This window comes from Triturus cristatus, chromosome 3_2 (assembly GCF_964204655.1).
Source record: "Triturus cristatus chromosome 3_2, aTriCri1.1, whole genome shotgun sequence".
NCBI lineage: Eukaryota > Metazoa > Chordata > Amphibia > Caudata > Salamandridae > Triturus > Triturus cristatus.
Window position 1 is genome coordinate 738,988,884 of NC_140584.1, and position 24,847 is coordinate 739,013,730.

The 24,847-nt window shown below is 51.0% G+C and overlaps 1 protein-coding gene across 1 annotated transcript in view; it reads left to right on the plus strand.

The window, feature by feature from the left end:
- Nucleotides 1-24,847, plus strand: part of NEMP2 (nuclear envelope integral membrane protein 2) — a 303,451-nt gene that overhangs the window by 137,602 nt on the left and 141,002 nt on the right. Inside the window, exon 4 of the mRNA XM_085648796.1 lies at nt 1,839-1,911. Coding sequence (XP_085504922.1) covers nt 1,839-1,911 — 73 coding nt within the window. The remainder of the gene's footprint in view (nt 1-1,838; nt 1,912-24,847) is intronic.

Sequence of the window (24,847 nt, forward strand, 5' to 3'; positions counted from 1 at the left end):
CGAATAAATAGGGACCTGAGTTTCCGACCGCATGAAGAGGGGGGGGCCTGGGTTTCCCCGACCGCTATTATAGAGCTACGCAGTTGCGAATTCTATTACAATGGGCCCAACCGGAGAACTGGCTCTTTATGGAGTGTGCACTGGCAGGAAAGTCTCTTTGGGAGGTTCTCTTTGTTTGCAAGGCCTCTAGGCCCCCTGGGCTATATGGTTCCCCGGTGGCACCAGCTACATTGAAAGCCTGGGATGCCACAGCCACACGCAACAACTTGACAACCTTTCCGTCACCTCTCACTCCTATTACCAAAAACCCAAACTTTTCCCCAGGCCTTGATTGGGAGGCATTCAGTCACTGGAACAAAGCGGGGTACCGGTCCAAAGGGCACTTTTTTGATACGGAGGGCCTCCGATCCTTTGAGGCGTTTAAATCAGATTTTAATATGCTTGAAACTGAGCGCTATCACTACTTGCAAATAAGACACTGGGTTGTGCAGCCACAGATTCGCCCTGGAGCGGAGCGGCTCCTCACTTCGTAGGTTGCTCTCAAAACAATCCACAAAGAGACTTATCATTGAATTATATCACATTCTGCGGCCCCCAAAATAGGCAATCAAATCAGCAGGCCAACGACGATGGGAGGCTGAGATTGGAAAGACACTGAACCCAAAGAGTGGACCGATATCCATTACAGAACTCGACACTGCACGCAACAATTCTAGCATAGAAACATCCACTAAGATCATGATGTATTGGTATCTCACACCATCCCGACTCTATAAAAGTGACCCCGACCGCTCTCCCACTTGCTGGAGGGGGTGTGAGGTGGACGGCACACTTTTATATCTATTATGGGAATGCCCCAATCTCACACCCTATTGGACACAGGTATTAGATGAGATCGATTGCCACTTCGATACCACACTCTTGCGTTTTCCTGAATATGTGGTCCTAGGAGTCTCTGATAGGCTTACCTACCCACTCAAGTCTCATAAAGGTAAGCAACTAGGCAAAGCCCTAGGGGCGGCACTACCGAACATACTTTCCTTATGGGGCACAGATCAGACACCAACCTTCCAGGAATGGCTTCATTGCCTGTTTTATGTGCTAGGTAAGGAGCGCATTTCTTTCTCGCTCCAGGGAGATGGGACTGCTTTTGCTGACGTGTGGCGACCCTGTCGCTCTGTTATGTTCTGAATTTCGGGAACTATCCTGCCCTGGATACTTGCGGCTTTTACGCCTCCCCACGCTGAACCAAGACGCAACCCCTATACCACCACATTGAGCAAGAATGTGCTAAGCCCAATTTCCACTTTCATGTATAAGCAGCTTGAGCGGGGGAGGAGACGGGAGGGGGTGGGGAGGGCGGGCAGTGGGAGGGTTTATTCGAAGGTTTATTTTAGTTTTAATTTGATGCTCTGCGTAGCACTCGGATGGTCGCCAGCCCATGCTCTGGATTCATTTCTCACTGCATCTTGTTTGTTGTTAAATCAATAAAAAGACTTCAACCTAAAATATTAATTTCTTTGCTTTAATCAGAGGTCTTAGTCTCCATGAGGACATCAACTAAAACAGTGTATTTGGCAAAGTAAATATATTAAATAAAAGTGAACTACAGTATATGTAAACTGAATAAATGATTATTTTCTGTGACGTTTTACCTTTGTTGTCATGTGTTGCATTGAAACATTTGAGACAGAAAAATCTACTTTAGCCGCCATGTTTTGTTACTGTGCACTTATTTTGCTAAGTTTATAATTTATTTCCAAACAATTGGCCGTGTCCCAGCCGGTCAGTTGAAAGCCACATACGCAATAAACAACTTCTTGAATTTGTTTTTTCAGACTTTGACCTAAGACTGTTCGTGATGTTCTGCAGTGGTCTTTTTCTATTCTGGTATGCGAATTCCCTGAGTAGGTAAGTATTAGCAATATTTAATGCCCTCAAATTTTATTATAATTCGTGTTCGCACCTGCATGGCATTGCTTAGAACTACAAGCCGTGATAGAGGTTGAATTGCTGTGAACTGTTCTTTTGGTCTTTGAAGACCTAAGTAATAAAGCATGCTTTTATATGCACAGGAAGACAGGTCCATAAAAGCCAGCTACCTTGCAAACACCTCTTAGCTGTAGCTACTTGTCGATCATTTTACCCATTCGTAAGACTGCTTTGCATTCCACGGTTTGCATCAATGTAAACCTTTCTTTTAGACATATCTTCAATGTGAAAAAAACATTGAAGGGACTTAATCTTTTATTTACACCTGGGTAGAGGCAGCCCTACCAACACCCCTTCGTGGCCACCAGCAATAATTTCCCTTGGTTACAGGAGCAGCGAAGTTGCAGTGGAGAATGTCAGACAGATATATGAATGGAGGTGTAATCACCGGCAGGCTGTTTCTCCTGAAACGTTTATTAATAGATTTTGAAGCAAGCTGGCCCTTTTTTTATAAGACAGCTACCAGGACTAATATCATTAGCTGGCACAAGATGCTGGATATGCCATATTTTCTCTTTACGTGCATACATTTTTTTATTTATTCAAAAAGGTTCTCGTCCTATGAAGGCCCGTTTAGGTTGTTGCCTCTTGCCCACAAAACAATGCTGACATGCCTGCAGCCTGGCAGAAGCAGTGAGAGGCAGAGACATTTGAAATCCCTAGGATTTTCCTAAGGCATCATGGAAATCCATAGAATTATTTTTCCTATCCCTAATTTTAGGGATTATTATGGTGTGTTAGGGGGTTTAGGCAACAGGAGTTGTTTCCTCATCATGGCTTGGAATGCCTGGGCATTCCTATAGTCTACCAGGCATGTTTGCAGCTGTGGGTAAAATGCCCAGTGATTCGCTAAGCCTCCATGAAGGGAGAGGTGGGGCCCACCACCAGCTAGCTATGTTTCTTACACAGAGTTTAGCAAGCCGGTGACCCTGCCAAAGCGTGAGAACATTGAAGGAGAGAACATCTTGTCATTTGTAGTAACACTTCTAAAAGGAGCTTTCCCGGACCTCGCCCAATGGAACTGGAAAACGGAGGTTCAGAGGGCACATAGCTTCCCAATGACACAAAGGAAAGGCAACACTGCAGGGCGAGCGACCTAGAGCAATCTTAATCTATATTGGCAACTTTCTCCTTTGGCAGGCTAGTGTGAGTAGAGCACGGCCAGATGCAAAACAGACCTTTAAGGGCCATACTTTTTTTGCGCGGCCAGACGTTTGTCACGCCCCTGTCGAGAGGAGATGAAGACTCCAGCAGATGATAACCCCCTTTCAGGGGATTGGTTGTGAAGCTTATTATCTGTTCCCTGCGTGGCTCAAGGTTATCCTAAATGGAAGGGTCTAATGTTCTTTTCTGAAATTAAAAGCACAAGAATACTTGACCGAGCTGAAAGAGGCAAAGGGGAGGGCTGGAGTAATGAGACCGTCTCAAGGGGATCCCACAGTTGGCTGAGAAATTCTTACTAGGCAGAGGGTTCAGCTTAGCGGAATCTCCTTGAACATGTAATTGGTTAACTTTCCCTTGTTTTCTTATCTTTGTTCTATTTATGCTAATGTTAAAATCGTGGTGTATTTCGGGTTCGGGGTGGGGGAATACGTGGCAGCTTGAGATGTGAGTTTGGCTGCCTCTCATAGGTCATGCTTGACCTATTTGCCCGGCAGGATGGTTGGGGGGTGGGGGTGGGGGGCTGAAGGGGAGGGGGGGGGGGTTCGGGTGGTGGGGAAGTGGAGGGCACAGCACACTATTTCATGTTTAAACTAATTAATAAGTATAGAAATGGAAAGAAAACAATATATCAACAAACTTATTCTGGAGGGCAAAGATGTAAAAGAGCCATAAGTAGTGTCAATAAATATTTGTGGTTTGAATGATCAGGCCAAGAGGCAAGAGCCGCAATTGTTTTGAAAACATTACGTATAGACATATTATGTGTTCAAGAGACCCATATAGAGGGTATTAAAGGTAGCATCATGGAGCAACTTGGGTTCAAACTTATTATTAACACTACGCAAGATACTAAAACAAGAGGGGTCACCATTCTTTCCAGGCGTAGTGATATAGTCTTTAAGTGGAAGCTATCCGATCGATGGGGACGTTGGGCATTGGTGGAATGTATGCTGCATGATGAGGTGTTTACCATCTGCTCAGTTTACGGCTCGACCAGGGATGATCCAGAAATTTTAGAATTCTTGGATGTTGAGCTTGCATCTTTGTCTACCCCAGTGATATTGTGTGGGGATTTCAACATTAAGGGCCTGGGGGACTCTGGGGGGCAGCTAGAAATAAGTATACGGGTCGAAAGAAAAAGTTCTTTAGGGCACTTACTAATCTAGTACAGAACAGTGGGTGTGTCGACATGTGGTCACACCTTAATCCCGATGATCCCGGAAGCACGTTCTATTTTGCTCCCCATAAGTTAGTTATCAGACTAGATTTTTTTTTTCCATATTCATTAATTTCGAGATGTAAGATAGAGAAACACCCCCGGATAATCTAGGACCATAACCCTTTAATTTTAACGATTGCAGTAGGGAGGGGGGAAAAGTCAGAATGGTTTTGGACTTTTGAGAGAGCACTTTTAAAGGATACAGAGTATATCCGTCACATAAACGAATGGATTAAGGGTTTTTTGGATATCAATAGGAAGAGTGCTATCTCTGGGGCGGTCTGGGATGCGTTCAAGGCCCAGGTCAGAGAGGAGACATTGAGTTACAGTCCGTATCGGCAGGGGAGGGAGACACGACGGGAGAAAATGCTTTGTAGGATGCTATTGGGGGTTGAGGAGGAGCTCGCAGCTGCAATAATAAACCTCTGGATGATATACTGCTCAGGTTGGCTTTAGCTAAGGCAGAAATAGGGGATATTGCAGCAGCTAAGGCAGCGGAAAGATTTCTTGCCAGAATAGAGCATTGTTACGAGTTTAGTGAGAGAGTGGGGCTCACCCTGGCAGTTCGATTGAGACAAAAGAGTGTGGCAGGGGAGATTCATGAAATTGTAGATAACAGTGGGAATTTGATTGAGGGTCCATCTGGGGTTTGGGATGTATTTCAACAATTTTATAAAAATGTATATAGTGAAGAGCAATCTGCGGAGCAGAGGTAATTCAAGGGTATTTAAGGGAACTCCCAATACAGGGTATTGCCCCGGAGGATAGGGATACACTGGAGACCCCACTGAAACAGAAGGAGATCTATGCAGCGGTGGGTAATCTTTCACCTGGGAAAACAGCAGGACCGGACCTGATTCCCCTGGAGTTTTATAAAATGTTTGTGGATACAATTGGTCCAGATCTGGTAGATATAATGCGTCAAGGTCAGCAAGGGAGCTCCGTTCCAGAGTGTTGGGCTGAGACAGATATTATTGTATTTTTAAAAAAGGGCAAGCCAGCTAGGGATCCAGGGTCCTATAGGCCTATCACGCTCATGAATAGTGACGCAAAAATCTTTTCAAAGGCCCTGGCGACCCGCTTAAATCTTATTATCGGGAAAACACTCCACCTTTGTCAACACAGGTTTATACCGGGGAGGGGAACAACACAGCATATACGTAGGGTTATTACCCTGTTTGATGCAGCTGAAGTCTTAGGGGACCCTATGGCATTGGTGCTTTTGGATGCCGAAAAAGCATTCAATTGGGGCTCCTGGGACTTTCTCTGGGCGGCTATGAAATGGTTTGGCATGGGGAGCGGCTTTATTAAGGCAATTCAGGCTTTATATAAAGCACCGTTGGGTCGTATAAGATTAAATAGGGGGTATATCGCACCATTAATAATTAAACGGGGCACAAAGCAGGGCTGCCCATGCTCACCCCTCCTCTATGCCATATATATTGATCCTTTGATTAGAAAGCTGCCGCTCAGTAATTGAATAATACATCTCAGCTATCATGACCTGGAATAAAAAATGTTGGCGTTTGCAGACGATGTTGCTGTGGTCACGTCCAATCCTCAAACTGCTTTAGCCGCAATAGAAAGTGAAGCACAAGCTTTTGGTCTGTTCTCTGGGTATTTATTAAATAGTCAAAAGACGCAGATAGTTAAGAATAGTGTGGCTGTATTAGATGACCCGTGGGTGACAAAATCAGCCGTTTATCTTGGTATAGATATTACACCAGATCTGGGGAAGCTGGTAGAGAAAAATATTGAGCCAATACGTAGGAAGACCAAACTTGATTTTGACAGATTCCATAATCTTCATATGTCACTGGCAGATCGGTGCAATGTGGCCAAAATGGTCTTTTTACATTAAGTACTTTACCTCTTCAGGGCAATTCCGTTAGAATTTGAGAGACAATGGTTTATAGCGCTTGAAAATATAGTGAATAGATTTATTTGGGCACACAGTAAAACTAGGAGGGCTCTTAGGTATATGTCACTGCCAGGGAAAAGAGGGGGCTGGGCAGCCCCAGACTTCAAAATGTACTATTGGGCTGCGGCCTAACTATATATGAGCGGGCTACTTGGCGGGAGTGTCTCAGATCCCTGGTCTAGTATAGGTTTACCAGATACATACAAGCTATTATTACGAGAGGAGGCTGAGAACTGCTTTATGAAGTTGAGTGAACCCAGTTATTTAAAAAAAACAAGATTTAAAACTTTGGGGGCTGCATTTAAGCTCTGGGCGGCATTTAAAAAAAAGATTGGTCTTGGGAGGATACATTTTCATACCCAGATGTACAGAAACCTCACGTTTCCTGGAGGCTTCGCTTCAACAATGTTTGCGTGGGAGAGGTGCGGGCTTAGGAAAATAGGGGATCTTTTAGGTCAGGATGGAATTTGTTCATTCTGTGAAATTCAGGATAAATTTGGTATTTAAAGGAGAATTCTTTTTAAATACCTACAGATAAGCAGTTTTCTTGTTGGGAAAAAGGGCGGGTTGAACGGCTTTAGGGAAGTTAAAATTATTGATGTTATAAGAGATAATGAGAACTGTACCATTAGGAAAAAATGGGCAGATAAACTGGAAATCGATGAAAATATATTCCTTGACTCCCTAGAACTGGGACAGACTATTCGGTGCTCTGCGGGGCTCCAAGCGCAGCACTTCAAAACAATATTTTCACTGTACTATACTCCTGCAAGGATTGCGCAGTGGGGTGGACGGGAACGAATTTGATGTCCCTGGTGTGATATCTTGGATTTTGATATCCATATGTTTTCAATCTGCCCTCGATTAGATACCTTGAGGCGAGCAATTGAAAAACTCTTGGATCAATCGTTGGATTTGAAAGTTCTGCTTACCCCTGAACTAATGTTCTTAGGGATCGATAGTAATGAAACACAAGATTAATTTTATTACTTCCTCTTTCTAGCTATGGCCGTGCTGCGGATTTGTATAGCCTCTGCCTGGTTGGATCAAGCAGCACCAACGTTTCAGCAATGGCTTGCCCGGCTTCTAGCTTCCTATAATCTTGAAAAAGGGATTTATGAAAGAAAGGGTAAAAGAGGGAGAATGCTGGGTAGGTGAATTTGGGCTCCTATTTATAGATGGAAGGAGGATGTGGCTGTTAGGTGATTTTCTGATCCATAACAAATTGGTAGTTCTGTAATTTTCTTTTATGTGTTGCTAGGTTTAAAAATAATAATTAATTTTCTTTTCAGTGAAGTGTTGTTTTGTTACTGCCTTAAATGATCTGATGGTTCTTTCTTGACTCTTGGGTATATTGTAATTGATTAATTTTTTTCCTCCAGTATTAATTGTATGTAATAAAGTTGCTGTTTAATAAAAGAAAAAAAGGAGTTGTTTCCCCATCAGGGCTTGGAATGCCTTGGCATTCCTATAGTCTACCAGGCATGTTTGCAGCTGTGGGTAAAATGCCGAGTGATTCGCTAAGCCTCCATGAAGGGAGAGGTGGGGCCCACCACCAGCTAGTTATGATTCTTACGCAGATGGAGTTTAGTATGCAGGTGTCCCTGGCAAAGTGCGGGATTCTATAATCTATTTGACTCTCTTCGTGGCCGGGATGCCAGCAACTGCCTCCTTCCTCCAAATTTAAAATTGGGGCTTTAAGGTGAAAAATGCCTGTGGAGTATGGATCCTAGATGCATGTAGCGTGAAGCCACCTCACCAAAATAACGTGACTCCAACAGCTTGTTTAGAGCAGGTAAAACAGTATTTAAATGAAGGCACCTCACCTTACAGAAACCAGGAGCAACTGCCAAAGCTACTGACAAGTTTAAAATTCTAAGTTCTATATTCTATATTACATCATGACCCTGCACCTTGGAGACTGCACACAACTATGTTCGTCACAATATACCACAATGCACTTCGAAAATACATTTACCCAGGTCCATTGTCATGTTTAGGGGTGGGCGGAAAAACACTCCTTGTTTGACATCATAATATAAAGTCCAGCCCATGCAAATTACAACTTTCCTACCTTTTCAATATGTCATTCGGAGAGGGAGCAACTATATAGTGTGCTGAAGAACGTAACAGTAGCAAGCTGGAGCTGAGATTACGTGTTCATTTTGAAAGATGTTTGTTGTACAGGAACATCTATTTTATTTAGTCATGTAGAGTTTTCACTCAGTGTGGACCTGGTAGAAATGTATCTGAGTGGTTTACAATATCTTCCGATAAGTCAGACTTCTTGTGCCTGCATTGTCTTTCGTTTTTAAAGCTAACAGTTTTTAGGTCTCGCCTAGCGTTGCAGGGCATGCGGTGCTCGCTCGGGGAGACCTAAAGTGAGAGAGTAGATTTCAGAATGGGACTTGAAGCCCCGCCCATCATTTTCATTGGGTGGCGTCAGCGTTTATGCTAAACGCTGGCTTCCCATTGAAAGGATGCTTTTGGGCCACTTCCCTTTCTCCCTCTTGGACGGCCCATCCTGACTGGGTTGTCTACTTCACAGCTGTCGTGAAACACTTTTTTATTTTTAGGGGGGGCCATCTGTTTCTAATTAGCATGGCCATGCTAATTAGAAACAGATGCCCCCCCCTAAAGATAAGAAAATCTGCAGGCACTACCCTGCACACTGAGGCCCCTGGGGAGGGGCGGGTGTGTGGTGAGCTCTGAGCCACAGGTCCGCTCTAGCACAGTGATCAGTGCAGACTCCTCATGTTGTTTCTGACTATCCTTTGCCTCCTTCTGTCCTTACCCTCCTCTCTCCGTCTTTCTTTTCTTTACCAGTGTTCTCTTTTCCGTTACCCTCCCACTTTCCTATTTATCTCTAGCCGCCCTTTAGCTGTTCTTCTTCTCCCTCTCTAGTTCTTCTTTTCTCTTTGCTTCTCTTCCATTTGTGTTCCTCGGCACTGTGTTCTCTCTCCCTCTCTGCCCCTCTCTGTGCTTGCATTGCTCTGCTTTGTCTGTTCTTTTCTTCTCTCCGTTACTCGCTATCCTTCTGTTTTCCTCTCCACTCTCTTTGTTTCTTCTCTTTTCTCTTCTTCGGCCCCTGCCTCTTCTCTTCTGTCTTTCTTCATGCGTCTGTTCTTTGTGGCCTCCTTCTGCTCTCTGCCTCACTGCGTCCTTCTCTAGTCCACTGCTCTCTCGCTTCTCTTTGTATTTATCGATCCTTCTCTTAACCTCTTTACCTCTCTCTTTTCTGTCTCATTCTGTTCTTCTGCTGTCTCGTTAATTCACTGCCCCTCTGTTCTCGACCTCTTTATTGCTTTCTCTCTGCTTCCCTTCATCCTTCTCCCACCCCCCCATCCCCCCGCCTTTGTTACCCTCCCTCTCTTCACTCTGGTTTTTGCTCTGCCTTTTAACTGTTCCCAGTGAACGCACAGTCGCCCTTCGTGTTTTGCTTTCTCCTATGTCTCTCCTCCGATTCATCTCTGTTCAAACCTCGCCCCCTCTCGTATTATCCTTCACCTTGTGTGCCCCTCCTCCTACCCCAAGGTTCATTCCCGCACTTTTTCAATCCCTCCTCCCCTCTGCCCAGCCTCTCCAGTTCACCCCTCACATTCAACCCTTGACACCCCTCTCCTCTGGACACCTCCCGCGCACCCATCCGTTCCACCTTCACCATCCTCTTCGACCATTCTCAGTTCTTCCTCGGCTCTTCCTCAGTCAGCTCAGCTCCTCGTCCTCCCCCTTTCTGCCCCCACTCCTCCCACTCTCCCTCCCCCAACCAGCGCTGCAATGGTTAAATTCCTTTCCAGCTGAGCTGGCAAACAGATCCTGGGCAGAGCAGTCAGATGTGTGGGGTGAGCGGGGAGGGGTGGCAGAGAGCTATTCTCATGGGCACGGAGGTGGGCTGAGGGATTGGGGGGGTGCACAGAAACTTCATTATTTGCCTCCTTCAGAAGCTGCAGAGAGCACAAGGCTCAGTGTGGGTGCCCCCACAGCAGCACCGTGCACCCAGGGCAGGGGCACTGGTGGGGGAATAGAGGTGAGGGTGCCTGGGGCGGGTCACATCTAAAGGACAGACCCCTCCATCGAACCCACCCTCAGTGTGGAAGGCTGAACCTTTCCAAGATGGGGCACTGGTCTGTCTCCACCCTACTAATTGTTGGCCCCCTTCCAAGCCTTGGCCTCAGCGCTGCCCCACCCTGCCTGGTGCGGGGTCCTTGTGGACGCCCCTCCCTGAGGCTGGCTGCTTCACAGGATCTCCCTCCATATGCATCTGCACCTTGCTTGAGGCCTGTCCCTTCCCAAGTCGACCTCCCATGTGCACCCCTACCCCGAGGCTGGCTCTCCCAGGCCGACCTCACATGGCGGGACCCTACCTGAGGCTGGTCCCCCCCCCCCCAGGTCGAGTCCCATGTGCACCCCCTCCCTCCATGAGGCTGGGCCTTCCAGGTCATATACCCCCCCACCCCCATGCGCACCCATACCCTGTCTGAGGCTGACCCCTCCCAGGGCAATTCCCTTGTGCACCCTAACCCTGGATGAGACTGACCTCTCCCAGGCTGACACCCCCATGTGCACCCATACCCTGTCCCTGTCTGAGGCTGGCCCGCAGGCTCCTGAGTGCACCCCTTCCTCCCTGAGGCTGGGCCCCTCCTAGGCTGCGCCCCTGAGAGCACCCCTAACCTCCCTGATGCTGGCCCCTACCAGGCCGGGTCCCTGTTAGCACCCCTAACCTCCCTGAGACTGGCCCCTCCCAGGCCGGGCCCCATGAGCACCTCTACCCTCCCTGAGGCTGGCCCCTCCCAGGCCGGGCCCCTGTGAGCACCTCTACCCTCCCTGAGGCTGGTTAATTCCCAAGCCGCCCCCATTTGGAGGTGTGCACCCCTACCCTGCCTGAGAATGGTCCCTTCCTAGCACATTTAAGAGGAGAGTGCCTGCACTTCTCAGCACTGCTGCAGTACATGTAATTGGAAGGTACCCACACTTCTCAGCACTGCTGCAATACATTTAATGGGTGGGTCCTGCACTTCTCAGCACTGCTGCAATATATTTATTGGGTGGGTACCCGCACTTCTCAGCACTGCTGCAATACATACAATGGGAAGTTACCCACCCTTCTCAGCACTGCTGAAATACATTTAATGGGAGGGTAACCGCACTTCTCAGCACTGCTGCAATACATTTAATAGGAAAGCGCCTGCACTTCTCAGCACTGCTGCAATACATGTAACGGGAAGGTACCCGCACTTCTCAGCACTGCAATACATGTAATGGGAAGGTACCCGCACTTCTCAGCACTGCTGCAATACATGTAATGGGGAGGTACCCACATCTCAGCACTGCTCCAATACATTTAATAGAGTGCCTGCACTTCTCAGTAGGAAACAGGTACTCTAAATAGTGAGTATCTACAGACCTATATTTACATTTAAAGCACTGTCCACACAAGCAAACATGGCTTTAAGTTGGGGTGCGGGCTGACTGTCCCCAGCAATATCTGCCTTCCAGAAAATCTGCCTTGGCATATCTACCAGGGCGTCTCTAAAACCTCAAGCCAGTTGGGAGGCTCTCACGGTCCGGATTCCTTTACTTGCCTGATGTTAGACCTGGCACCTTGGCGTGGGTTTCCCTTCCACTTTTTGATGGTGTGCCTCGATTGTTTTGCTGGTGTTGTCCGCTCAGGGCACTGCGCCACGGCTAATCCGTGCCGCAGTGCAAGTGCTCCCGAAGTAAAATGTACCTGTAATTGATGTCCAGGATTGGTTTATTGGATTCACTGTCAGTCCCCAGTAAAGTGCACCAGGGGTGCCAGGGCTTGTGAATGCCAATGCTGCTGGTGGGCTTGCAGCGCTGGTTGCGCCACCCACGGAAGCGGCCTTGTAAAGTGTGTCTAGGGTCTGCCACCGCAGACCCTGTGCGCGGTCTGGGACCGTCGCGCTGACTGCGCAAGTGCCCCCACTTGCCAGTCCCTAAACCTTCCCTTACCTACATATTAGCCACCCCTCTGGTAGGCCCAAGGGCAGGGTGCATTGTAGGCATAAGGTAGGACATGCCCTGATGTGTGTGGCATGTCTTAGTAGTGAATTACAGCCATTTCCGTTCTTCACTATTGAAGGCTACCTGCTCTCCATAGGCCAGAATGGGCTGCCGGGATCACGCCAACGCTGTGACCCCAGTGGACTCAGAGAGCATGGTAGAAGTGTCAAGTTTAGTATGCCTGAACTCAGGATGATAAAATACTTCTTGTAGTCAAGTTTATTTTAATATCCTGGGTTTGTAAATACTACTTTTAGAAAGTTAGTATTTACTGACCTGACCATCTCAGTCCGCCTCTGCTGTGTGTGTGTGTGTTCTGCCTAGCAACAGTAAGGAGCAGGGTTGGGGAATCCCCAGAGACAGGTTGGCTGCCAGGTGGTGGGTAGAGAGGTGACACCTGGATGGGTGGGAGGAGTACACCTTGACTCTTGAATAGACCTGTGCTCTGCCACCACAAAGCCGGCGCCGCCCCCTGTGGAGCGGCTGATGTCTCTGCCCTGCTGCTGAAAGGAAAGAGCAGAGTCACCATAACAAAGTGCTCCAGAACTGGACTGAGCCAGGCCCAGGCCCCCTGGCGCTAAAGAACAAAAGAATCATGGTATAAAAGTAGGAGCCTGGCTCCTAAGAATCAGAATCCTGTTTACCACAAAGAACCTCTGCCCGACTAGAAGGAGAAGAAGACGCTGGAGGAGCTGGCCTGCTGCTTGCCTTGCTGAGAAAGGAGAGGAAGAGACTTACTGAAAAGACTTTGCTACTTTGTGCTTGAACATTCTCCAAGGGCTTGATCTGAGCTTGCCCCCTGAACTGAACCCCAGGACCAGTGGGTTCTCTGTGCTTTTGCTCGTCCTCCAATTCGAGCCGTGTGTGCATCCCGCTGGAAAGAGACTGCGCCCCTCATCGCCCCTCCTAGGGCCGTGACACTCAGAAGCTTGCCTGCCTCAAACCCGTGAGAGCCCCGCTCCGTCCCGAGCCGCTCTCTGTCCCCGGGCCAGGCCGCCTGCATCCCTGTCACCGCCTGCTACTGGAGCGCGCTGACCGCGCTATCACCCCTCCCGCCGGAAGCCGTCCGACGACTGTGATCTACGCCGGGTCAACCAGCTGCACTGACCGTGCCCTGCGACCCCGCTTCGCTATCCCCGGACATCTCAGGCCGCGCCGCCCCCGCTGTGGAGACCCTCCTGCACCGCCGTGCTAAAGGGTCGCTGGCCGCGCCTGCCTACCTGCCCACACCTGCTGATTGAGGACCCAAGAACACTTCCGAAGCTGAGTGTCGCACCGACCTGTGCCGACTCTCCACATCACGAAAGAAGTCCAGTATCGGGCTCGGGGCCCGCAACGCCTTATTTCCCCGTTCGCAGGAGCCGATCTCTGTGAGTACTGGAACCCCAAGTAACCTTTGCAAGAGACTACAAAGTATCCATTTGAAGCTACGAACAACGAACATTTGCCCGCTTTACAACCTGGTGGCATAGCGAAAACGTTATTGGTCTTGTGATAAATCTGCTGAGATATATATCCTTATTTTGACATAAAGAAGCGTATTTTTATATATATCCAAGTCTGGTGTCCGTTTCTGGGGGGATTGATGTATTTACTGTGTGTATGATTGTAAGTGCTTAACCAACAACGCCTGAGGAATCGCCTTGGCTGCTCACGCCACGCACCTAGAGGGTGAGCAAGGGTCATTCGCGAGGGGTTATCCTGCGCCCTGACGTGGAGGAGAGGGTTCCTGCTTCACACAAGGGCAACCTTGCGCCAACCAGAGATCCCCGACTCTAACATTGTTGGCAGCGGGTGGGATTTCGGATTTGCACTTGTAATTTGCATACAGTGAATTATTAATCACCAGATAGTGAGAGCAGACCAAGTAACGCAGCCACAGGTTTTTAATTGTTGAACTTTGTTGAGACATCTGCCATTACTGCAACCATGCCTGGCTCACTCTCTGCTGGAAGAGCGCTCTCCGTGATTTCTGGAATAGATGAGGTGGATTGGGAGAGACTGGAAGGCTACACGATGGAGCAATTGAAAGGCTACAGTGTAAAATTCAGAGTCCCCCATGCTGGATTCAAGAGGAAGACCCAGTACACCAAGGCGTTGAGAGCCTGGAAGGAGTCACGAGACCCACGGAATGCGGGGGACATCGTTCCACCCGACAATCTTGAGGAGCCCAGCAGAGTCCGGTCGCCAGAGGAGCTGGCAGACAGGGCAGCCGACAGGGCGCATGCAATGGAGATGGCAAAGTTGGCCGGACAAATGGAAATGGAAAAGCAGAAGTTGGCCCTGGAGGCACAACAACGCCAAATGGATCATGATATAAGATTGAAGGAGTTGGAGCTGAAGGCGAAAAGTTTGGACACCGCTCCTTCTGGTGGCAGCACTCCACCAGCGCAGGTAGAGTCCAAGGTGTACATCCCCAAAGATGTAGTAAAGGAGTATTTTAGAAAGGATGACATAGGGCAGTGGTTTAGAGCCTACGAGGTGGCCATGTCCTCACACCGGGTCCCTGAGAAAGACTGGGGAGCGGGGTTGTGGGGAAGGTTCCTTGCGGAAGGGCGGGACACACTGTTAGATTTGCCCTTAGAAGTCCAGACCTCATACCCCCATATGAAGGAAGCTTTAATGACCAGGTATGGGTTAACTCCTGAGCTATATAGACAAAGGTTCAGGGAGACCAAGAAGATCCCTGAGAGTACGTATGTGGAATATGTGACCTTTTTCTGCAGAGCGCTGGATGGTTGGGTGAAGGGTAGCAAAGTGAATGATTATCAAGGGCTGCTTGATTTAATTGCATGGGAGCACTTGTCCAGTCAATGTTTTCCTGAGCTACGCCAGCACCTGATAGATAGCAAGCTGTCCAACCCGAGGAAGCTTGCTGAGGAGGCGGACCGCTGGCTCAGCACCAGGGTCCACAAGGGTCAAGTGGGAGACTCCGCCAAAGGTGGGCAGGGTCCCCAGCAGAAGAGTGGGGGGGACAAGGGTAAACAGAAGGGGTTCCAAAAAGGCCCCCAAAGTAATTCCCAAGGGAACCAACAGAAGGGTTCTCAGCCTCCCCCACCCCCGCAGCAGAACGGGGCCCCGACAGATAGACCTGTTCCAAAGGGGCCCTTCAATTGTTATAGGTGTGGTGACCCGGGTCACATTGCCTCTGATCCTAAGTGTCGCCTGTTTGGTAAGACCGCACCCACTGGTGCTCCACCCCGGCAAGTAGCTAGTGTTAACTTTGGGGAGGAGGTAGCAGTCCAGGAGGGGGGGGGGTCCCGGGCAGATGACCCTAGTCTCGCTAGGAGACAGTGAGATGGTCCCTGTAACCTACCTGCCCTCTAACACTAAGAAATATGGGCAAGTAGTGACCATCAATGGAAAGAAGGTTGAGGCTCTTAGAGATACAGGAGCCAGCGTGACCTCGGTGAGGCAACACCTGGTGTCTCAAGAGCAAATTGTACCCAATGCCTACTGTAGGGTTGTCAATGCTGACAACGTAGAGAGTCGTTGTCCCATGGCTCAAGTTCCCTTTGAGTGGGGGGAGGTCTCTGGTACTCTACAAGTCGCTGTGAGAACTGACATGCCTGTAGACTGTCTGCTAGGGAACGACCTGGAGAGTTCCCCTTGGGAAAAGGTGGAGAAGACCACGCATCTGAGGATGGTGGGTCTACCCGACTGGGCGTGCGTGACCACCCGGTCCATGGCAGCCAGTAGGGGTGTTGAGAGGGTCCTGGAGCCTGAGGGAGAGGTCCAGGAACCGGCCTTAGGGAGAAGGCGCAGGAGGCGCGGGAAACCGGCCCCCGAAGTTCCCACGGCCCAGGAGGAAGTAGACCCTGAGGGGGATGCTCTGGAGCCTACCGGGGAACAGATTGCCGAACTGGGAGATCTGCCTGAGCTGACCCATTGGCAGCAAGAAGGAGGTCCCTCCAGGGAGGAATTCTGCAGGGAGCAGAAAGAATGCCCTTCTCTCGTAGGTATGCGGCAGCAGGCTGCAGACCAGGCCAATGGTGTTCAGGCCAAAACACACTACGTGTACTGGGAGAGTGACCTCCTGTATTCCGAGCCTAAGGCTGCTGAACCTGGGTCAGCCCGTGTGCTGGTGGTACCCCAGAAGTTCAGAACCTTCCTACTGGGGCTGGCTCACGATGTGCCATTAGCAGGACATTTGGGGATGGACAAGACCTATGACAGGCTTGTCACCCACTTTTACTGGCCCCAAATGCACAAGAATTCAGATTCCTACTGCAGAACCTGTCAGACTTGCCAGGCAAGTGGTAAGAGCGGAGGGAAGCACAAGGCTCCTCTGCAGCCCTTCCCCGTGGTCGGTACGCCATTCCAGCGAGTGGGTATTGATATTGTGGGGCCTCTGGACCCCAAGACAGCCCTGGGCAACAGGTTCATCCTGGTCTTGGTGGACCATGCCACCCGGTACCCTGAAGCCATCCCTCTGAGGACAGTGACGGCCCCCGTGGTGGGACGGGCACTGATGGGAATTTTCTCCCGAGTGGGATTCCCTCTAGAGGTGGTGAGCGACAGGGGGACCAATTTCATATCCACATATATGAAATCCCTGTGGAAGGAGTGTGGGGTAACTTACAAGTTCACCACTCCTTACCACCCCCAAGGAAATGGGTTGGTTGAGAGATTCAACCGAACCCTCAAAGGCATGATCATGGGCCTGGACGGTCCAATGAGGCGTAAGTGGGACGTCCTCTTGCCATGCCTGCTCTTCGCTTACCGAGAGGTGCCGCAGAAGTCTCTAGGGTTCAGCCCCTTTGAGCTTCTGTATGGTCACCCGGTAAGAGGACCTCTGAGTTTGGTAAAGGAAGGCTGGGAGCAATCTCCCAGGAAACCTCCCCAGAATGTATATAGTTACATGCTGGCCTTCCGAAACCAGACTCGGCGTTTCAGGCAACTTGCTGAGGCAAATCTGGAAGCCAGCCAGGAGGAGATGAAGCGGTGGTACGACCGGAATGCCACTCTGGTAGAGCTTCAACCTGGACAAAAGGTGTGGGTCTTGGCCCCAGTGGAGCCGTGTGCACTTCAGGATAAGTGGACAGGTCCATTTGAGGTTGTGGAGCGCAAAAGTCCTATCACCTACTTGGTGGACATGCAGACTCCCAGGAACCCTTTGAGGGTCCTACATGTTAACCGCCTTAAGCCCCACTTAGAGAGGACCGAAGTGGGGATGCTGCTGGCCACTGATGATGGAATGGAAGAGGAGACCGAGCCTCTTCCTGACCTCTTAGTGGCCTCTGAGAAAGATGGGTCAGTGGATGGAGTTAACCTCTCACCCACCCTGACGCCCGAACAACAGGAAGATTGCCGCCACTTGCTGGGGCAGTTTTCCGACCGATTCTCCCTGGTTCCTGGTGTCACAGATTGGTGCGTCCATGATGTGGACACAGGAGACAGCTTACCTGTAAAGCACAAGGCTTACAGGGTAACTGACAGGGTCAGAGCTTGCATTAAGGAGGAGGTCTCCAAAATGCTTGCACTAGGGGTGGTTGAGTCCTCCAGCAGTCCTTGGTCCAGCCCCGTGGTCTTGGTCCCCAAAGCTGCTGCGCCGGGAGCCACACCTGAACTCCGGTTCTGTGTGGACTACAGAGGACTCAATTCAGTAACGAAGACTGACGCGCACCCCATCCCCAGAGCTGATGAGCTCATTGATCGGCTGGGGGCTGCCCGGTTCCTCAGCACGTTTGATTTAACGTCTGGGTACTGGCAGATCGCCTTGACCGATGGGGCCAAAGAGAGGTCCGCATTCTCTACACCAGATGGGCACTTCCAGTTCCGAGTCATGCCATTTGGGATGAAGAATGCCCCTGCCACCTTTCAGAGGTTGGTCAACCAGGTACTGGTTGGGCTGGATGCGTTCAGTGCCGCCTACCTGGATGACATCGCAGTGTTCAGTGCCACCTGGCCCGAACACCTGCGCCACCTCTGGGAAGTGTTGATGGCTCTGCGCCGAGCAGGCCTCACGATCAAGGCAAGCAAGTGCCAGATCGAGCAGGGTTCCGTGGTGTACTTGGGACACCAAGTGGGGAGTGGCAAGGTGGCACCCTTGCAACCCAAAATTGAGACCATCCTGGCTTGGGAACCCCCCAAGACGCAGACCGCAGTGAGGGCCTTCCTGGGGCTCACTGGGTACTACAGGAGGTTTGTCAAGGGCTATGGAACGATCGTTGCCCCCTTGACAGAGCTGACTTCTAAGAAGCAGCCCCGGAACGTGATTTGGACTGACACCTGTCAGAAAGCTTTCGACACCCTGAAGACTGCCATGTGCACGGCGCCCGTGCTCTTGGCCCCTGACTTCTCCAAGGAATTCCTAGTACAGACAGACGCTTCAGAGCATGGTGTAGGGGCTGTTCTCTCACAGATGACTGAGGAGGGCTGGGACCAACCCGTAGCCTTCATCAGTAGGAGGTTACTTCCACGGGAAAGTAGGTGGAGTGCAATTGAGCGAGAAGCATTTGCTGTGGTCTGGGCGCTGAAGAAGCTAAGACCCTACTTGTTTGGGTCTCACTTCCGGGTTCAGACGGACCACAGGCCCCTCAGATGGTTGATGCAAATGAGGGGTGAGAACCCGAAGCTGTTGAGGTGGTCCATCTCCCTACAGGGTATGGACTTTACGGTGGAACACCGTCCTGGTACAGATCACGCCAACGCTGACGGTCTGTCCAGGTATTTCCGCCTTAGTGACGAGGAACCCCCTGGGCAAGGGTAGTTCTCCCCACATTTCAGCTGGAGGGGACACGTGTTAGACCTGGCACCTTGGCGTGGGTTTCCCTTCCACTTTTTGATGGTGTGCCTCGATTGTTTTGCTGGTGTTGTCCGCTCTGGGGTCTGCGCCACGGCTAATCCGTGCCGCAGTGCAAGTGCTCCCGAAGTAAAATGTACCTGTAATTGATGTCCAGGATTGGTTTATTGGATTCACTGTCAGTCCCCAGTAAAGTGCACCAGGGGTGCCAGGGCTTGTGAATGCCAATGCTGCTGGTGGGCTTGCAGCGCTGGTTGCGCCACCCACGGAAGCGGCCTTGTAAAGTGTGTCTAGGGTCTGCCACCGCAGACCCTGTGCGCGGTCTGGGACCGTCGCGCTGACTGCGCAAGTGCCCCCACTTGCCAGTCCCTAAACCTTCCCTTACCTACATATTAGCCACCCCTCTGGTAGACCCAAAGGCAGGGTGCATTGTAGGCATAAGGTAGGACATGCCCTGATGTGTGTGGCATGTCTTAGTAGTGAATTACAGCCATTTCCGTTCTTCACTATTGAAGGCTACCTGCTCTCCATAGGCCAGAATGGGCTGCCGGGATCACGCCAACGCTGTGACCCCAGTGGACTCAGAGAGCATGGTAGAAGTGTCAAGTTTAGTATGCCTGAACTCAGGATGATAAAATACTTCTTGTAGTCAAGTTTATTTTAATATCCTGGGTTTGTAAATACTACTTTTAGAAAGTTAGTATTTACTGACCTGACCATCTCAGTCCGCCTCTGCTGTGTGTGTGTGTGTTCTGCCTAGCAACAGTAAGGAGCAGGGTTGGGGAATCCCCAGAGACAGGTTGGCTGCCAGGTGGTGGGTAGAGAGGTGACACCTGGATGGGTGGGAGGAGTACACCTTGACTCTTGAATAGACCTGTGCTCTGCCACCACAAAGCCGGCGCCGCCCCCTGTGGAGCGGCTGATGTCTCTGCCCTGCTGCTGAAAGGAAAGAGCAGAGTCACCATAACAAAGTGCTCCAGAACTGGACTGAGCCAGGCCCAGGCCCCCTGGCGCTAAAGAACAAAAGAATCATGGTATAAAAGTAGGAGCCTGGCTCCTAAGAATCAGAATCCTGTTTACCACAAAGAACCTCTGCCCGACTAGAAGGAGAAGAAGACGCTGGAGGAGCTGGCCTGCTGCTTGCCTTGCTGAGAAAGGAGAGGAAGAGACTTACTGAAAAGACTTTGCTACTTTGTGCTTGAACATTCTCCAAGGGCTTGATCTGAGCTTGCCCCCTGAACTGAACCCCAGGACCAGTGGGTTCTCTGTGCTTTTGCTCGTCCTCCAATTCGAGCCGTGTGTGCATCCCGCTGGAAAGAGACTGCGCCCCTCATCGCCCCTCCTAGGGCCGTGACACTCAGAAGCTTGCCTGCCTCAAACCCGTGAGAGCCCCGCTCCGTCCCGAGCCGCTCTCTGTCCCCGGGCCAGGCCGCCTGCATCCCTGTCACCGCCTGCTACTGGAGCGCGCTGACCGCGCTATCACCCCTCCCGCCGGAAGCCGTCCGACGACTGTGATCTACGCCGGGTCAACCAGCTGCACTGACCGTGCCCTGCGACCCCGCTTCGCTATCCCCGGACATCTCAGGCCGCGCCGCCCCCGCTGTGGAGACCCTCCTGCACCGCCGTGCTAAAGGGTCGCTGGCCGCGCCTGCCTACCTGCCCACACCTGCTGATTGAGGACCCAAGAACACTTCCGAAGCTGAGTGTCGCACCGACCTGTGCCGACTCTCCACATCACGAAAGAAGTCCAGTATCGGGCTCGGGGCCCGCAACGCCTTATTTCCCCGTTCGCAGGAGCCGATCTCTGTGAGTACTGGAACCCCAAGTAACCTTTGCAAGAGACTACAAAGTATCCATTTGAAGCTACGAACAACGAACATTTGCCCGCTTTACAACCTGGTGGCATAGCGAAAACGTTATTGGTCTTGTGATAAATCTGCTGAGATATATATCCTTATTTTGACATAAAGAAGCGTATTTTTATATATATCCAAGTCTGGTGTCCGTTTCTGGGGGGATTGATGTATTTACTGTGTGTATGATTGTAAGTGCTTAACCAACAACGCCTGAGGAATCGCCTTGGCTGCTCACGCCACGCACCTAGAGGGTGAGCAAGGGTCATTCGCGAGGGGTTATCCTGCGCCCTGACGTGGAGGAGAGGGTTCCTGCTTGACACAAGGGCAACCTTGCGCCAACCAGAGATCCCCGACTCTAACATTGTTGGCAGCGGGTGGGATTTCGGATTTGCACTTGTAATTTGCATACAGTGAATTATTAATCACCAGATAGTGAGAGCAGACCAAGTAACGCAGCCACAGGTTTTTAATTGTTGAACTTTGTTGAGACATCTGCCATTACTGCAACCATGCCTGGCTCACTCTCTGCTGGAAGAGCGCTCTCCGTGATTTCTGGAATAGATGAGGTGGATTGGGAGAGACTGGAAGGCTACACGATGGAGCAATTGAAAGGCTACAGTGTAAAATTCAGAGTCCCCCATGCTGGATTCAAGAGGAAGACCCAGTACACCAAGGCGTTGAGAGCCTGGAAGGAGTCACGAGACCCACGGAATGCGGGGGACATCGTTCCACCCGACAATCTTGAGGAGCCCAGCAGAGTCCGGTCGCCAGAGGAGCTGGCAGACAGGGCAGCCGACAGGGCGCATGCAATGGAGATGGCAAAGTTGGCCGGACAAATGGAAATGGAAAAGCAGAAGTTGGCCCTGGAGGCACAACAACGCCAAATGGATCATGATATAAGATTGAAGGAGTTGGAGCTGAAGGCGAAAAGTTTGGACACCGCTCCTTCTGGTGGCAGCACTCCACCAGCGCAGGTAGAGTCCAAGGTGTACATCCCCAAAGATGTAGTAAAGGAGTATTTTAGAAAGGATGACATAGGGCAGTGGTTTAGAGCCTACGAGGTGGCCATGTCCTCACACCGGGTCCCTGAGAAAGACTGGGGAGCGGGGTTGTGGGGAAGGTTCCTTGCGGAAGGGCGGGACACACTGTTAGATTTGCCCTTAGAAGTCCAGACCTCATACCCCCATATGAAGGAAGCTTTAATGACCAGGTATGGGTTAACTCCTGAGCTATATAGACAGAGGTTCAGGGAGACCAAGAAGATCCCTGAGAGTACGTATGTGGAATATGTGACCTTTTTCTGCAGAGCGCTGGATGGTTGGGTGAAGGGTAGCAAAGTGAATGATTATCAAGGGCTGCTTGATTTAATTGCATGGGAGCACTTGTCCAGTCAATGTTTTCCTGAGCTACGCCAGCACCTGATAGATAGCAAGCTGTCCAACCCGAGGAAGCTTGCTGAGGAGGCGGACCGCTGGCTCAGCACCAGGGTCCACAAGGGTCAAGTGGGAGACTCCGCCAAAGGTGGGCAGGGTCCCCAGCAGAAGAGTGGGGGGGACAAGGGTAAACAGAAGGGGTTCCAAAAAGGCCCCCAAAGTAATTCCCAAGGGAACCAACAGAAGGGTTCTCAGCCTCCCCCACCCCCGCAGCAGAACGGGGCCCCGACAGATAGACCTGTTCCAAAGGGGCCCTTCAATTGTTATAGGTGTGGTGACCCGGGTCACATTGCCTCTGATCCTAAGTGTCGCCTGTTTGGTAAGACCGCACCCACTGGTGCTCCACCCCGGCAAGTAGCTAGTGTTAACTTTGGGGAGGAGGTAGCAGTCCAGGAGGGGGGGGGTCCCGGGCAGATGACCCTAGTCTCGCTAGGAGACAGTGAGATGGTCCCTGTAACCTACCTGCCCTCTAACACTAAGAAATATGGGCAAGTAGTGACCATCAATGGAAAGAAGGTTGAGGCTCTTAGAGATACAGGAGCCAGCGTGACCTCGGTGAGGCAACACCTGGTGTCTCAAGAGCAAATTGTACCCAATGCCTACTGTAGGGTTGTCAATGCTGACAACGTAGAGAGTCGTTGTCCCATGGCTCAAGTTCCCTTTGAGTGGGGGGAGGTCTCTGGTACTCTACAAGTCGCTGTGAGAACTGACATGCCTGTAGACTGTCTGCTAGGGAACGACCTGGAGAGTTCCCCTTGGGAAAAGGTGGAGAAGACCACGCATCTGAGGATGGTGGGTCTACCCGACTGGGCGTGCGTGACCACCCGGTCCATGGCAGCCAGTAGGGGTGTTGAGAGGGTCCTGGAGCCTGAGGGAGAGGTCCAGGAACCGGCCTTAGGGAGAAGGCGCAGGAGGCGCGGGAAACCGGCCCCCGAAGTTCCCACGGCCCAGGAGGAAGTAGACCCTGAGGGGGATGCTCTGGAGCCTACCGGGGAACAGATTGCCGAACTGGGAGATCTGCCTGAGCTGACCCATTGGCAGCAAGAAGGAGGTCCCTCCAGGGAGGAATTCTGCAGGGAGCAGAAAGAATGCCCTTCTCTCGTAGGTATGCGGCAGCAGGCTGCAGACCAGGCCAATGGTGTTCAGGCCAAAACACACTACGTGTACTGGGAGAGTGACCTCCTGTATTCCGAGCCTAAGGCTGCTGAACCTGGGTCAGCCCGTGTGCTGGTGGTACCCCAGAAGTTCAGAACCTTCCTACTGGGGCTGGCTCACGATGTGCCATTAGCAGGACATTTGGGGATGGACAAGACCTATGACAGGCTTGTCACCCACTTTTACTGTCCCCAAATGCACAAGAATTCAGATTCCTACTGCAGAACCTGTCAGACTTGCCAGGCAAGTGGTAAGAGCGGAGGGAAGCACAAGGCTCCTCTGCAGCCCTTCCCCGTGGTCGGTACGCCATTCCAGCGAGTGGGTATTGATATTGTGGGGCCTCTGGACCCCAAGACAGCCCTGGGCAACAGGTTCATCCTGGTCTTGGTGGACCATGCCACCCGGTACCCTGAAGCCATCCCTCTGAGGACAGTGACGGCCCCCGTGGTGGGACGGGCACTGATGGGAATTTTCTCCCGAGTGGGATTCCCTCTAGAGGTGGTGAGCGACAGGGGGACCAATTTCATATCCACATATATGAAATCCCTGTGGAAGGAGTGTGGGGTAACTTACAAGTTCACCACTCCTTACCACCCCCAAGGAAATGGGTTGGTTGAGAGATTCAACCGAACCCTCAAAGGCATGATCATGGGCCTGGACGGTCCAATGAGGCGTAAGTGGGACGTCCTCTTGCCATGCCTGCTCTTCGCTTACCGAGAGGTGCCGCAGAAGTCTCTAGGGTTCAGCCCCTTTGAGCTTCTGTATGGTCACCCGGTAAGAGGACCTCTGAGTTTGGTAAAGGAAGGCTGGGAGCAATCTCCCAGGAAACCTCCCCAGAATGTATATAGTTACATGCTGGCCTTCCGAAACCAGACTCGGCGTTTCAGGCAACTTGCTGAGGCAAATCTGGAAGCCAGCCAGGAGGAGATGAAGCGGTGGTACGACCGGAATGCCACTCTGGTAGAGCTTCAACCTGGACAAAAGGTGTGGGTCTTGGCCCCAGTGGAGCCGTGTGCACTTCAGGATAAGTGGACAGGTCCATTTGAGGTTGTGGAGCGCAAAAGTCCTATCACCTACTTGGTGGACATGCAGACTCCCAGGAACCCTTTGAGGGTCCTACATGTTAACCGCCTTAAGCCCCACTTAGAGAGGACCGAAGTGGGCATGCTGCTGGCCACTGATGATGGAATGGAAGAGGAGACCGAGCCTCTTCCTGACCTCTTAGTGGCCTCTGAGAAAGATGGGTCAGTGGATGGAGTTAACCTCTCACCCACCCTGACGCCCGAACAACAGGAAGATTGCCGCCACTTGCTGGGGCAGTTTTCCGACCGATTCTCC